This window comes from Stegodyphus dumicola, chromosome 6 (assembly GCF_044657685.1).
Source record: "Stegodyphus dumicola isolate Sdum_Otavi_A_Nest chromosome 6, ASM4465768v1".
Taxonomy (NCBI): domain Eukaryota; kingdom Metazoa; phylum Arthropoda; class Arachnida; order Araneae; family Eresidae; genus Stegodyphus; species Stegodyphus dumicola.
In genome coordinates, this window is record NC_140773.1 from 17902858 (window position 1) to 17918465 (window position 15608).

General features: G+C 37.1%; 1 protein-coding gene across 1 annotated transcript in view; it reads left to right on the forward strand.

The window, feature by feature from the left end:
- Positions 1–15608, forward strand: part of LOC118190087 (uncharacterized) — a 39210-nt gene that overhangs the window by 8521 nt on the left and 15081 nt on the right. Inside the window, exons 3-4 of the mRNA XM_035360804.2 lie at positions 454–522; positions 3123–3327. Of these exons, the coding sequence (XP_035216695.2) occupies positions 454–522; positions 3123–3327 (274 nt within the window). The remainder of the gene's footprint in view (positions 1–453; positions 523–3122; positions 3328–15608) is intronic.

The window sequence follows — 15608 nt, forward strand, 5'->3', positions numbered from 1 at the left end:
GGCATTTATAGCCTTTTGAAGTTTCACAGTATTTTCCAAAATAGCAATATTAGGCATATTATAAAAAAAATCTTTGTAACCATTTAACTGCAGTATGGTAGTAATCACTTTTAAGTGTTCATTTCAATTGAAAATCATAGTTCTGAGAACTTGGGATATATTATATGTATTTAATGAAAAACGTAAAATCTGAAATTGTGAAATGTACGCAGTTTACAAATCTGAGAATTTTTTTTAATACAATTTTATTTTCTATTTAATCTATATTATTTAATTATTAGATATTTTTAATATTACTTAATTATTAGATAACTAATGCATTATTTAATTATTTATTTTTAACTTTAGTTGTGTCTTTTTCTGTCTCTTTCTTTCTCAGAAAGCATACTTTGTTGTAATGTTTTTAATAATGAAAAATATTTACTAAGTAATTTTTCTTGTATTTCATTTTAGCTGAGTTTAGAAGATTTTTCCCCTGATGAAAAATCCAATACATTAAACAGTACACTTCAAAATTTAGAGGTATTTTATTTATTTATTTTGTTTATATTTATATATTTACCATCAGAGATCTTTGTGCTGTTATTCTATGGACATTAAAACCATCAGAATTTCCCTTGTATTATAAAAGACTCAATTTATGCCTTCTCCATTTTTGCATCTCTTGTAAATCACTATTATAGGGCATGAGCAATGACAATGACTGTACCAGCTTCTGGTACAAAATAATTGTTATAAATAATTTTAAGAAAAGGTATAAGTGTATATAAAAATATGGGATAATCATGAAGCAAGAACTTCTGATATTAATTTAAATAGTGATAATTAAAATATATAAATTAATTTGCAGCATTCTATAATTTTTATGTATCTGAACATTTAGTTATAAATTTGGTACTGTTCTGTTTTCAGGACTAGATTCATAAATGAATGTATGTATGTATGTATGATTTCATATATGCATATATATATTTTTTATGTGTGCATGAATGTATTGTGTGTGTATAAATATGTATGTGTGTATGAATGTATGTTTGTGTATATGTATATACAGGGTGATTATATTTAAAGTTTAAGTTTCAAAACGCTATAAAAAAAGAACCACTGATGAAAATGATGTGAAATTTGAAAGGAATGTTATTGAAGAAGGCGGAAAGCGTATGGCAGAAGAAAAAATTTAGTTTCAAAAGTTAGCAACAGATGGCGCTGTAAGCGGCAGTATCCCGACGAGAAAAGAGAAATGATTCGTAAAACAACGGCTAAGATGGAAGTTACACATAAAAACGCATTGACAAATTAGAATTGTTGAATAATTTTATTTGCATGACTGTACATATCACATCGAAAGGGACGAATCGGTTTCAAGAGTTTTGCGGCGACATACCGCATAAGAACCATTCATCAAAGAAGTTCGGAACTGTAGCGAGACTGGCGCAAAACATGTTCAATATGGTGTCCACCGTTGTGTGCAACAAGTTGAAAGCGACAAACAGCATGTTCCACAACGGATCGCAGTGTCTCCGGGGTGTTGTTAAGAAAGTGTTGCGAAATGCATGCCTTTAATTCCGCTAAATTTGCAATTGGAGCATGGAACACAACATCCTTCAGATATCCCTACAGCCAGAAATCACACGGAGTAAGATCAGGCGATCGGGACGGCCAGGCTGTAGGGAAAAGACGGTTGATAATTCGAGCATTTCCGAAATGGCGCCTCAGCAGCTGCTTCACGGGATGTGCAATGTGCGGAGGAGCGCCATCTTGCATAAAAATGATTTCATCCACACATCCACGCTGTTGCAGAGCTGGAATCGCGTGGTTGCGCAAAAGAGACGGGTACCTCTGACCAGTGACGGTTGCGGTAACAGGACCGGAAGCACTCGTCTGCTCGAAAAAATATGGTTGTAGGATGAATGATTCCGTAAAGCCACAACATACGGTGACCTCTTCAGGATGAAGTGGTACGGGGTGCGTTGCCAGTGTATTTTCTGTTGCCCATATTCGACAATTCTGGGTATTCACGTATTCTGCCAGATGGAAATGGGCTTCATCTGTCCACAAAATTTTCCACGGCCATTCATTATCCACTTCCATGCGAGCCAGGAATTCTAACGCAAACGTCTCCCTAGCTGTCAGGTCAGACGGAAGAAACTCCTGCACATGGCCAATTTTGTACGGATAGCATTGCAGGATGTTTCGTACAATTTTCAGCACCGTGCTCGTAGGCCTGTCCAATGTTCGGGCAATTCCTCGTGCACTACACGGTTGCACACCACCGGCCGACCCTTCCTGTAATGCTGTGGCCACTTCTTCAACTACCGTCGAATGCACTCGCTTTCTCCCTCTTCCAGACTGCACATCAAACGAACCTGTCGTTTCGAATTTTTGCATCATTTTCTTTAGACCTATGACACTCATTGGACCAACGCCTTCTTTTATACCCTTCAGTGTCCTGAATTTTTGCAGAGCTACTCTTGCACAATCATCATTCTTGTAATACAGCTTTACCAGCAGAGCGCGGTCCTGCAGTGAAACACCCATGGCGAACGTCTGAGACGCGAAATGAGGAACAGCCTGGTACCTGGCGGCTTTATAACACTGAAATTTAACTAACATTTTAATTTACGTCTTCTTCCGCTTGCAGCGCCATCTGTTGCTAACTTTTGAAACTAATTTTTTTCTTCTGCCATACGCTTTCCGCTTTCTTCAATAACATTCCTTTCAAATTTGGCATCATTTTCATGAGTGGTTCTTTTTTTATAGCGTTTTGAAACTTAAACTTTAATTATAATCACCCTGTACATATATGCACATATATCAGTTTGATAACACATCTGCATACATACATACATTTCTGAATCTGGTCCCAATGACAGAACAGTACCATAAATTTTAATAGGAGTATATAGGTAATCTTTAAATTCCATATTTAAACTGAAATGGGAATGTTTTTCTCGTGAAAAATGTCAGTGTAAATCATAATTTATAAAGGTCATCCAGATATTTCATCAGAGAGCCATTGCATGTGCTGTTTAGGTAGCTAACTATTTTTGGTTCATTTTTTTTATATTAATTACTGTTAAAATTTATTCTGTAGTTTTTAAATATAAATGTGCTTTTTACAGGCATTTTTAGATGGACAGCCTCATATGTTTTTGACATCTATTAAAGATCCATTAAATCATATTCACAAAACACATTGTGGTGTTCAAGAAATAGTTGTTGATCAAAGCATAGATAAAAATGTTTTGCAGTCTGTCTCCTCAGCTCTTGATAGGTCATGTGTTGTTATTCTTCATGTTACAGATGCTGGTATTGTTGGTAATAAAGGTGAGTATCATATAAGTTGTATAAGTCACCAAATTCATTTTAATAACCTAATAGCAATGTAAGTATTGCTTAAAACTTATTGATTATAAAAAGTCAGTGTCGAAACCATCAGGATTTAAACCCAAACGTTTATGTACCAAGAGAGAGAATATATGGCATTAGAATAAAGTGACCACATTTTCATTGAGACAAAGTGGGACAAATGGAATGAAATGAGAATTATAATTTAGTTATGGCAGCAGACCAATAATTCAAAAAAATATTTATTATATACATTCATATAGTTGTTTATTAATATATAAAAATATATTTATTATTAACTATTGTTGACTATAAAAATATTTCTAAAAATAATAATTTGAATATTATGTTTTTAAATTAATTTACTATTTTATTTTAAAATTTATGATTTTCTTTCACGGTTATATTTTTTATCCGAGTGAATTACTTTATAATATATTTGGATCATTTATTAAAATGTCGTGAAATTTCTCACATGAACTGGTCAAATTATATTTTAGGGTGAATACAGATTTTAAAGTTTTCATGTTCAACTGCTGATCCCTCACCAGAGTAACTAAGTTACATTATGAAGGTTGGAAAATAAGAAGTAACTAGCATTGCAGTGTTGACCACTGTCAGAATTTACATCGATCCTTGAATCTGACAGGTAAATGTAAGGTTCTACCTGTGCGAGAATGTTTTTGATCCACATCTGAATTTGAGTCCAGTCTCTGCAATTTGCTGTTGTCAAATTTTGTTAAGTGAGAATTTTCCTGAGCTAAAATATAAGCTGGTTTTAAGCAATCCAATGATACATTAATATGTTTTCCTTGTATGCTAATAGTAAAATATTTATGTTTGTGATCAATAACAGAGATGGTCCTTCATAAGGAGATTCCAAAGGTTTCTTCACCTGATCTATTCGCTGAAACATATCAAAACAGTTTTTTAAGTCCTTATGTACAAATATCCAATCAGATGAATTTTTATGAATTTGTCTGAGTGCGATGACTTTCATCATTTTCTGGAGGTTATAAACAAAAGTCTCAGATGCTGTCTGGGTTTGCTGAAAATCTCTTCAAGAAGTCCCCCCCCCAAGTCCTGCTATGCTGCTTCAACGTGGCAGGGGTGGGGTGGGGTGTCACTGGGCGGAACGGGCGAAGTACATCGGGAGCATAGCTCCTGGTAGGGCCACCTTAGACGTGAAGGCCGTTCGAACATGCCCAGTTAAAGCATAGCAGGTGAAGATCCTTCAGGTGATTACCGTCTCGGTGATCGGGTGTCACAATTCTGGAGCCCCAGTGATCTCTCCTCCTTTCTGCCTCCTCTCCTCTTCACTGCAACTTTTCCCATTTTCCTTCTCCCATGTGGTTTCCTCTTCTGAGGTTCGGGCTCGTCATAAGAAACTGGAACAGCCTTGTCCCTAGTTCTTCGAGTGGCGAGAAAACCGCCCACGTGTTTGCTGTGCACGGAGACCCGTGTCACTGGAAAAGAGGGTCCTGGTAGATGAGGGGCGAAGTACTGTCCCCAACATACTGCTTTGGCCTCTGCTTCAGTTAAATGGGAGGCACCTTGTCGTCCTCACAGGTGTCAATCGGCTGGTCACTAGTCCTTGTGGTCAGTGGCTTGGGGACCAGCTCTCGGGAGTACCTGCTTTTGGAAAAACCGACTATGGGACTTCAGATTGCATATAGGTCCGGCTAGCCCTGGTGTAGGAATCTGCGTCCTCTTGTTGGGCTCCATGGTGGGTGGGGCCATCGGACCCGAATCTTTCTCAATTTAAATATGAATACTATGATACATTCCTGCTCCAACAATGTACCCGATACTCCGACTGTGACTAAAAGACTAAGAAGCAACATAGAAAGCACTGCATCAGATGTACTTTGTCCACATTTCTTAATTATAACCAGCTCTGAAGAATTGAAAAAAATGTCACCCTTTCTAATAAACAAACATCTTTTGTCTTCTGTAGGAGAACTAAAAAATATTAAGAGACTTCGATCTGGAGACCTTTTGATAGAAACTGTGTCCGAAAAGCAATCTAATAATCTTTTGAAATTAACTAAATTAGGACAATCAGACATTGTAGTTAAGCAACATAACACTGTAAATTCGTCCCGAGGAGTAATCTCTGAAATAGTCTTACTGTCAGTAACTGAAGAGGAATTTGTTAAAGAGTTGGTAGATCAAAATGTGTGTGGTGCTCGTAGGATCAAAATACGGAAAGAAGGGTCAACTCATTCCCACTAAACATGTCATACTTACTTTCAAGTCTCCTAACCTGCCTAAAAATATCAAAGCCGGATACCTAAACTGTTCAGTCAGGCCATATATACTGAATCCAATGTGTTGCTTTCAATGTCAGCACTTTGGGCAGGGAAAGACCTCTTGTCGCAGTAGCCTCATGTGCACTCGATGTTCCATCGTAGGCCATGCTAGCGAAGGCTGCTCTGCTGCCCCTTTGTGTATAAACTGTAAAGGCGAGCATCCAGCTTTATCAAAACCATGTCTGAAATGGCAGACAGAAAAACAAATTAAAAACATTAAAGTTACACAAAGATATCACTTGCAGAAGCCAAAAGACTTGTTCTCTCTAGTCAGCCAAGACCTAATAAATCTTATGCATCCGCAACAAAATCATTCAGATCAGTATCAACGCAAACCACAATAACTGCACAGAAAAAAGAAGTAGCAACCACAGAAGATCCTAGAAACGAAAAATCAGGGGGGAAACCTGATGTTGAAAGTAGTACCAGTGACAGCGCCCAAAGGAAAATAGGATGTCCAACAGAACAAGCATACAGATGGTATCAAAGAGAAAAATAAGCAAAAACCCAGGACCCCCAGTCAAAGTTCCATCGCAAGCACGAGTTCAGGACGCTTAGACGATTCAGACGAAATGGACGTTAAAGAAGGGTTATCCCTTCCGAAGCACCTTTTGCCTCGAAAGTCAAAACAAGCATCAATAATGGGTACATTTATTTCATGGAATTGCTGGGGTTTTCATCAAAACCTGGATAACATCAAGGATTTAATAAACAGTATCAACCTGCCTGCCTCGGGCTTCAGGAGACCTTGTTAAAACTAATCAGACATGCTAAAATACGGAGATATACAACAGTAAGAAAGGACAACCCATCTGGGGATTGTGCCTGTGGTGGTGTGGAACTTATCACCTCCCACAATCACCCATACATTACTCTCCCTTTGACGACCTCTCTTCAAGCTGTGGTGTTTCAGATTAATTTACGCTTTTCAATCTCTGTATGCACCATTTATTTACCCCCACATGAGCATATTGATCAGTGAGAGTTGGACAGAATAATAGAGCAGCTCCCAGAACCTTTACTGCTTTTAGGTGACTTCAATGCCCATAGTACATTATGGGGAAGTAGGGACACTAATTCAAGCGGCCGGCAGATCGAACAATTAATGGAAGATCACTCTATTTGTCTCCTTAATAATGGAGAATACATTTACTTTCATCAGTCGACTAGAACCTTTCATGCAGTTGATCTGGTTTTTTGTTCTCCATCTCTACTACCTTTCTGCTCTTTCAGTGTAGGGGAGAATCTCTACAATAGTGACCACTTCCCAGTCATTTTAAATATTACAGGGAATTCAAAGATCTCAAGACAACCACGCTTACTTTATGATAAAGCTGATTGGGATCTTTTTTAATCTTGTGCTGTGCTGACTGAAGAAATGGTCAACGATGTGGACATTAATACTGCAGTAAAAATGATCTCTGATACTATTGTACAAGCTGCTGAACTCTGTATTCCGAAGTCCTCGACAAAGTTCCCAAAGTTCCCTAAACCCTGGTGGAACAATGATTGTCATAAAACTTCGAGAGAGCAAAAGAAAGCTTGGCGTATCTTTCACCGATATCCAACACTGGAACGCCGATATCCAATCCTGTAAAAAAGCTAAGGCGAATGCAAGAAAAGTGAGGCAGCAAAGTCAGAGAAAATCATAAGCAGCCTACGTGTCCACTATTACCTCCTCAATGTCTAGCAAACAGGTTTGGGAAAGAGTCCGTAAAGCATCTGCACTCTATAATGATTATTCCTTTTCTGTTCTAGAAAAAGATGGAAAGTTGATTAGCACTAGAGAAGAAATAGCCAATGCTTTAGGTGATACATTTGCTGCTGTATCTGGCACTAGCAATTACTCAAAAGAGTTTCTGCCCACAAAGATGCGCTTGGAAAAGATTCAAATCTGTGCAGGGCCTTTGTTATCCCTATAGTAAAACCCGGCAAGGACCTGAAAAATCCTTTAAATTATCGCCCCATTGCACTCACTAGCTGCCTTTGCAAGATTATGGAAAAAATGGTAAATCACCGTCTCACCTACTATCTGGAGACTAATCATTGCCTATCGCCTTACCAAAATGGTTTCCGTAAGGGAAGATCTTCACTCTTTGGTCTTAGAAATTTTAAAGGCACACCTCTGTTTGAGAAATGCAGGTTATTATATCGCGTACTGCTAGGTGTTAGCAGATGGAAAGTAGACACAAATGTTCGTTATTGCGTTTATTTGACAGAGTGAAGAACAAGTTCGTACAATAGATATACAGGTAGTTCGGCGCTCGCAGGCGCCCTCTTGCAGAGAACAAAATCAAATTTATATAAGGTGCGAACATGCCGCCTACCTTGAAATACTATTTCAACATTTAGTGTTTAAGATTCAGTAAATTTAAAACACAATACAATATTAAAATCATGATATAATACTTCATTTATAATACATGAATTAAAACTCAAATTGGTAATGGACACAATTTTGTAATATTTCTCCTGACCATGCCATCTGAAGTCTTAATAGTCACAACCCTAACAATATTATCAAGACCAGGATGTAACTGAGTAATTCTACCCATTTTCCATTTAGTTTGAGGTAAGTTATCCTCCTTTATGAGACACAGATCATTAACTTGAAGATTTTTAGTTGGCAAAAGCCATTTTGGTCTTTGTTGTAACTGACACAGATATTCTTTGTGCCAACCCTTCCAAAATTGTTGAACCATTTTTTGAATTTGTTGCCATCTAGTGAGATGGGAAACTTCAATGTAATTTGGTTCAGGAATGCTTGTTAATGATCTACCAATAAGAAAATGACCAGGCGTCAATGCTGATAAGTCATTTGGCTCATTAGACAAACTTGTTAAAGGTCGCGAATTAAGACAAGCTCTATTTGTGTAAGAAATGTTTCAAATTCTTCATATGTCAATCTCGCCTCACCAACTACTCGTTTTAAATTGTATTTTGTTGATTTTATGCCAGCTTCCCAGAGTCCACTCATATGTGGCACACCTGGAACGTTTAGATGCGTTTTAATGCCATTATCAACCAAATATCTGCTAACATTTTGGTTATAAGTTGCAAACCTAGCAAGCCTTTCAAATTCCATGAGTTTGCGTTTTGCTCCAACAAAATTGGAACCACAATTGCTATATATATCACTGCTTTTGCCTCTGCGGGAATTGAACCTCTTAAGAGCTGCAATAAAAGCATCTGCTGAAAGATCAGTCACTAATTCTAAGTGAATAGCTCTTGTCGTAAAACAAACAAATAGAGCTATATATGCCTTGAATGACCTAGAGCCTCGACCCTTATTTGCTTTAATTTGAAAAGAACCTGCATAATCCACTCCACAGCGCAAAAACGCAGGAGCAGGCGAAACGCGACTAGACGGCAAATCGCTCATCAATTGATTAGTGACAGATGCTCTAATTTTGCAACACTTTATACATTTCCTAACTAAATCTCTGATAACAGCTCTACCATTTATAATCCAATATTGTTCTTGAATGCAAGATTGCATAAGTTGTGGACCTGCATGCAAAAGTCTTTCATGGTAATGTCTAACAATGAGATGAGTTAAAATGTGCTTCTTTGGAAGCAAAATTGGATGCCTAAAGCCATATGCAAGGTTTGCATGTCGCAAGCGACCGCCCACCCTGAGAATACCTGAATTATCTAAAAATGGATTTAAAGATAAAATTTTGCTTGCACCAGATAATGATTGATTTCTGCCTAAAATGTTAATTTCATTCTTAAATTCAACACATTGCATTAATTTAATTAACACATGCATAGCTTTAGTTAACTCGCTAGTTTTAAAAATCCACTTACCTGATCTTCTGAATTTTTACAGTTATTTACAAACCTCAGACATAATGCTACAACACGTTTAAGTTTAGTGAGAGAAGAATATTTATAAAATAAATCATGAGCGTCTGTCAAGTGACTGGCAGCATTTGTTGACTGAAAAGCACATCTTTGCTCTGGCAGAGTATCATTCAGTATTGGTGCAGATAGTGCTTGCTGAAAAGGAAATAAATTATACAATAAATCTGGACCACGTAGCCACAATGAAGTAACCAGTGCAGATGATGACACACCACGCGTTGCAAGATCAGCAGGATTAGCATTTCCACTGACATGATGCCACTGGACAGGAGAAGATAAAGTCTGTATTTTTGCTACTCTGTTGACGACGAATGTCTTCCATCGGCTTGCATGAGATCTTATCCAGGCTAATACAATAGTGGAATCAGTATGAAAATAAACTTGTGATATAGGAGTATTTAAAGCCCTACAGGTGAAATCCATTAATTTAGTCAACAGTAATGCTCCACAAAGTTCCAATCGGGGATGTGATATGTTTTTTAGTGGTGCAACTCGTCTTGGCTATCACCAACTGAACATTGATTTGTCCAGTATCTAACACAGAATGATAATAAATTGCAGCGGCGTAGGCCTTCTCTGAGGCGTCACAAAACCCATGCAGTTGAAACTGGTTATCTGATTCAACCAACAAGAATCGTGAAATTTTGATACTTTTAATGAATAGCATATCTTCTGTAAGTTGTTTCCACTTACATTGAATATCTGGAGGAACCTTTTCATCCCACTGCAACTGATGTTTCCACAATCTTTGCAGAATCAATTTATACCGAACCGTGATCGGTGCCAACCATCCAAGAGGGTCAAAAGTCTTTGTGATTATTGAAAGTAATGTTCATTTGGTTACGTCTTCAGGATATGATGAATTGACTTTGAATAAAAACATATCTGAAGCTGGATGCCACAGGATACCTAACGTTTTTACAGTATCACCATTGTCTATGTTCAAAGAAACATTTGATAAGCACAAATCTGGATTAATTGAATTCAAGACTTCTTTGCTGTTAGAAGCCCATTTTCTTAGAGCAAATCCTGCACGTGACAACATCTGATTCAATTGCATTTGTAATTCTATAGCTTTAGTAACTGAACTGGCTCCGGACATCAAATCATCGACGTAGAAGTCCCTAAGACATGTCTTGGAAGCCAAAGGAAAATTAGTTGCTTCATCTATGGCTAACTGCTGTAAGCATCTTACTGCAGGGTACGGAACTGATGCAGTACCGTAAGCAATCCTAGTTAATTGAAAATCCTGAATTGGTTTATAAAGTGAATCGCGCCAGACTATTCTCTGAAAGTCTGCATCTTTTAGTATGATTCGTCTGTACATTTTCTCTATATCTGCAGTTATAGCTATTCTGTGAATTCTGAAACGAATAATTAATGTTGTCGGATCAGTTTGTAACTGTGGACCAACCATCAATTTCTCATTAAGAGAAATGCCGCTAGAAGATTTTGCAGAACCATCAAATACGACTCGAAATTTAACACCATTTTTATCCGGAACTGAATGGTGCGGAAGGTAAAAACTAGAATTATCTGGAACATCAATTTCGTTTTCTGGAATCAATTCCATATGACCAAGTTGTTGAAAGTCCTCCATAAATTTGTGATATTGACTGGAAAGAGATTTATTCTTAATAAATTGACGTTCAGTGCTTTGTAAACGATGTACAGCAACATTCCTTGATGACCCAAGTTCATTGCCAGATCTACGAAATGGAAACTTAACAAATCTACCTGTTGAATCACGAAAAAAATTTTGCTTGAAATGATTTTCACACTCAATTTCTTCTTCTGTGTAATGCTTTATCTCCGAAATTTCTTCCAATTTCCAAAATTTTTCAAGCTGGAGCTGAACATTGGTACAACTAGCATGATTAGATACAATTGTTTGTGATACGCTTTTAGTCTTTCCAATAATGACGCAGCCGAATATTCATTCCAAGGCTGTTAACGAACGTTCATTTCAAGGCTGACCCGGAACAGTTAAACATCCATGAAGCATTATCTCGCCAAATACATCTGTGCCCAAAAGTATTGGGCCAGGCTGGAAGCAATTTGTATCTGCCAACCATAAATGTTTGAAAGATGTCTAAACAGATCTATCAACTTGATATTGAGGAAGGTCACACGTGATCTTGGGTATAATTAATACATTAACTGAAATGCTTGCGTTTTTATAAAATGGAGATGTTACTTGTAATTGAACTGAACCTGAAACCTTTCCAATTTTTTGTGAGCTCAGGCCATTTACACTTATGTTTGCACTAGTGCGCTTTAGCTGCAGTAAATTTACACAGTGCTCCCGAATAAATGAGCCCTGGCTACCTGAATCAATTAGCATCCTGCATTTTTGTAAATCGCCATTAGTATCTTTAACATAACCGCAGTAGGTAATAAAACTGCTTGCGTAACAGGCACTGTGGCGTTATTGCTACTAATAGCAGAAGTTCCGTGTTCCATGGGTATATGACATTTTTCGTCATTTGAATTTTTCGAACATAACACTGTATTATGTGGCTTCGAACGATATTTACACATGCCTGCACGACATTTAAAAATGGGATGCATTTTACTATCCTTCAAACAATTGGCACATAACTTATTCCTTTTAATAATATCCCATTTTTCTTTGATAAGGAGTTCTAAAAAACTATCACATTTAAATAACTGAGAATGAGAATTACTCTTACAATGAACGCACAGATTAGCCACAAGTTGGGACAAAAAAGCGTATCTGCTACCTGAACCGCGAGTTTTAATTTCAGAAGGCAAAACTGCCTTCTCCCTCTGGCACTTCGCCAAAGTGGCAATAGCATTCACTCTGTTTAAAATAAAACGCTTGAATTCAGCGCAAGCAGAAATTTTCTTGTTCGAATGCTCTATCATCCACTCTTTTAGTGTTTCATGATCAAGTTTTCCTTTTAACAGAAAAATAATCATAGTATCCCAATGCTCTACCGGCTGTTTAAGGATTTTTAATGTATCAATACACTGTTGTGTTGTATCAATTAATCTTCGCAAACCTGAAGCTAATTCATGTTTTAGAACAGGTTGTGAAGTTAATTTATTTAATGCTGTGTTTATTATTTCTATTTCATTTTTATAACATTCAGTAAGCGCTTCCCATGCCTTTTCATAATTCGCGTTTGAAATTTGAACTGATTGTAGTAAAACAGCAGCTTCGCCTTTCACAGAAAGCTTAAGATATTGCAATTTTTGACTGTCGCTTAATGTACTATTATTTCCAACACTGGCAAGAAATAAATCCCTAAATGATATCCAATCAACATAATTAGAAGTAAACACTGCAATTCCACACGAGGAAGTTTCAAGCCGTTTGCATTAGCATTTATTATATCTTTGCCTGAATTTCTAAGTTTTCTTGATTCTTCCTTTAAAGTAATTTTTAATGCATCCAGTTTGGAAAATAGTTCATGCATTTCTATTTCATATTTACTAAACTCTGCGTCAGAACAAGTACCAAGAATGTTATCGTTTAAACAGTTCACTTCAACACTTAATGCACCAACATCATTTTCGTACACTTTAATGGCAGAAAAATAGTTTTCTTGATTTTGTAAATCATTTACTTGTGAAATTAAACGAGTCAACTTACCCTTAATGATTCGCTTTTGCTTTAAAATCGACTCCATATTCCTGCCGCTGTTTTCACAATCCAGACAAAATATAAATCCGTTTTCCTTGCACGAAATGTCCTTCTATACCAGAACGTTAAAAATTGTCTTGACACATCATCCAAAGAACTGCTCTGGCTCACGACGGACCATGTTAGCGGATGGAAAGTAGACACAAACATTCGTTATTGCGTTTATTTGACAGAGTGAAGAACAAGTTCGTACAATAGATATACAGGTAGTTCGGCGCTCGCAGGTGCCCTCTTGCAGAGAACAAAATCAAATTTACATAAGGCGCGAACACTGGGTGCCTGGACACACTGGCATCAAAGGCAATGAACTCGCCAATATTGCAGCAAAATCTGCTGATATTACCTCAGAAAACGATGTCCCTTTTACAGACATATGGAAATAATATTAGAACAAAGGTTTTGTTCAGGTGGCAAGAATTCTGGGAATGCCAAACTCTGAACAAATTAAGGCAGGTAAAACCCAATTTGGAGTACTGGGAGTCAAGAGGGAATCGGAAGGAGGATGTACTACTGACTCACGAATTGGTCATTGCAGACTGATATCAGTACCTCTTGAAAGGAGATAATGAGCCTATTTGTGGCACTATTTGTTCCCATTTCAGTAAATCATATTTAAACCTGCTGTCCTGCTTTTAGTCAGAAACGTAAATTTTATTTTAACTCTACGAATGTTAACTTAACAGATCTCATTGGAAGAAACCCTCACATCAACCTCATAAGTTTTTTAAAAGACATCTCCTTTTACCATATGATTTGAACTACATTTTATCCTGCTCTACCTGTTGTTAGAACTTTTTTCAGTCATTTCTGCCTGGACATTTAAAAATCATTTCTCTATGCCTTCATCAGTATTTCACGTTCATTTCATCAGTTCACTTGATACTTGTTTATGCATCTTGAATTTTACTCACCATTTGTCTGGTGCATAATAACCCTCGAGGTTTCGTGCCATTTACAATCAGGAAGTCCGAGACTCTGGCCATAAACTACTTGTGCAGTAGAATGATTTGTATCTTCTTGAATAGCAGTATGCAAACCCAAAAGTAGTGTTAGTAATATATTAGTCGAAGGCATGTGGTTGTGACCTTTTAATGCTGCTTTTAGTGTTTTATGAAGGTGCTCAACTTTGCCATTACATGAGGAATGGTAGGCAGTAATGTATTGTAAATTGATGTCTCAGATTTTGGACAAAGCTCGTAATGTGTCACATTTAAATTGGGATCTATGATCACTAATGAGTTTGCTTGGTGCTCCGAAACACAGAATCCAGTTGCTATAAAGGACTCTTGCAACTTTCTCATCTGAAATATTATCTAAAGGAATTACTTCCATCCATTTGAAAATCTTTCTATGCATGTAAGACATTAAATATTCCCTTTAGATGGCAGGAAGTGGTGCTATGAGATCGATATGGATTACAGAAAATCTTCGTTGTGGGGTACTTCAGACTCACTTAATTTTGTTTTGGTATGCTGCCTGATTTTAGCTGTTTGGTAAGGAATGCAGGTTCTTGTCCATAATTGTACATCTTTCTTAATATTAGACCAAATGAATTTTGATGTCATTAGCTTTATAGTTGATTTTATTCTGGATGTGATAAACCAGAAATTTGCTGAAAGACTTGTTTTCTGAAAGCTTGAGGAGTATAGGACCAAGTATTTTTAGTTGATGTATCACGTCACAAATATCTCCCTGAAGGTACTGAAGGTAGAGAACATTGCCTTAAATTCGAGGAAGTAGTGGTTTGCAAACTCTTGAGTCTCTTCATCAGCTATTTTATCATACTCTCTCGATGGAATTTCATTACCGTATTAGCTACAATATTATTCTCACCTTTTACATATTAAAACTGGAAGATATAATGAAGTTGGTGAGATTGTCTAAGTGCTGCTTTGACAAGTTTTTGATGAAAGGCAAATATTAAGGGGGCTCTACTTTTATATGCACCCTAATTTCACCAAATGTGGCGATATGTATTCTGCGCTGGTTTTTGGCATGATTGTGTGTTGTATGGCAACCCTGTTGACGTTGAAAAATCTTTTGCTGAAGCGGTTTAATTGCTCGTTGGTTCATGTCATGTGTATTTTGAAATGGCCTATGTTGCAATGATAGACGTGGTGGCAAGATTTCAGTCACATGATTTAGATTGTGGGGAAAGTAAATTTAGTATTAAAAGGTACAATGTTGGAGTTGTTAATGAGTCTTTTGTTCACGGGTGTGTTTATGAGGATTGAAAAGTGTTTTTGGAATTTCTGTGAGACTTTTGAAATGGAGTCCGAAATGTGGAGCTGCTATGAGAACTCTGACGAAGAAGGGCGTTTCTGATAGTTTTTGTGTGGATTTGCAGTTAAATGGTTGTTAAAAGTATGTGGCTTTCAACGGAGTTTAAGATTTCGATTGTGGTTTTCGTG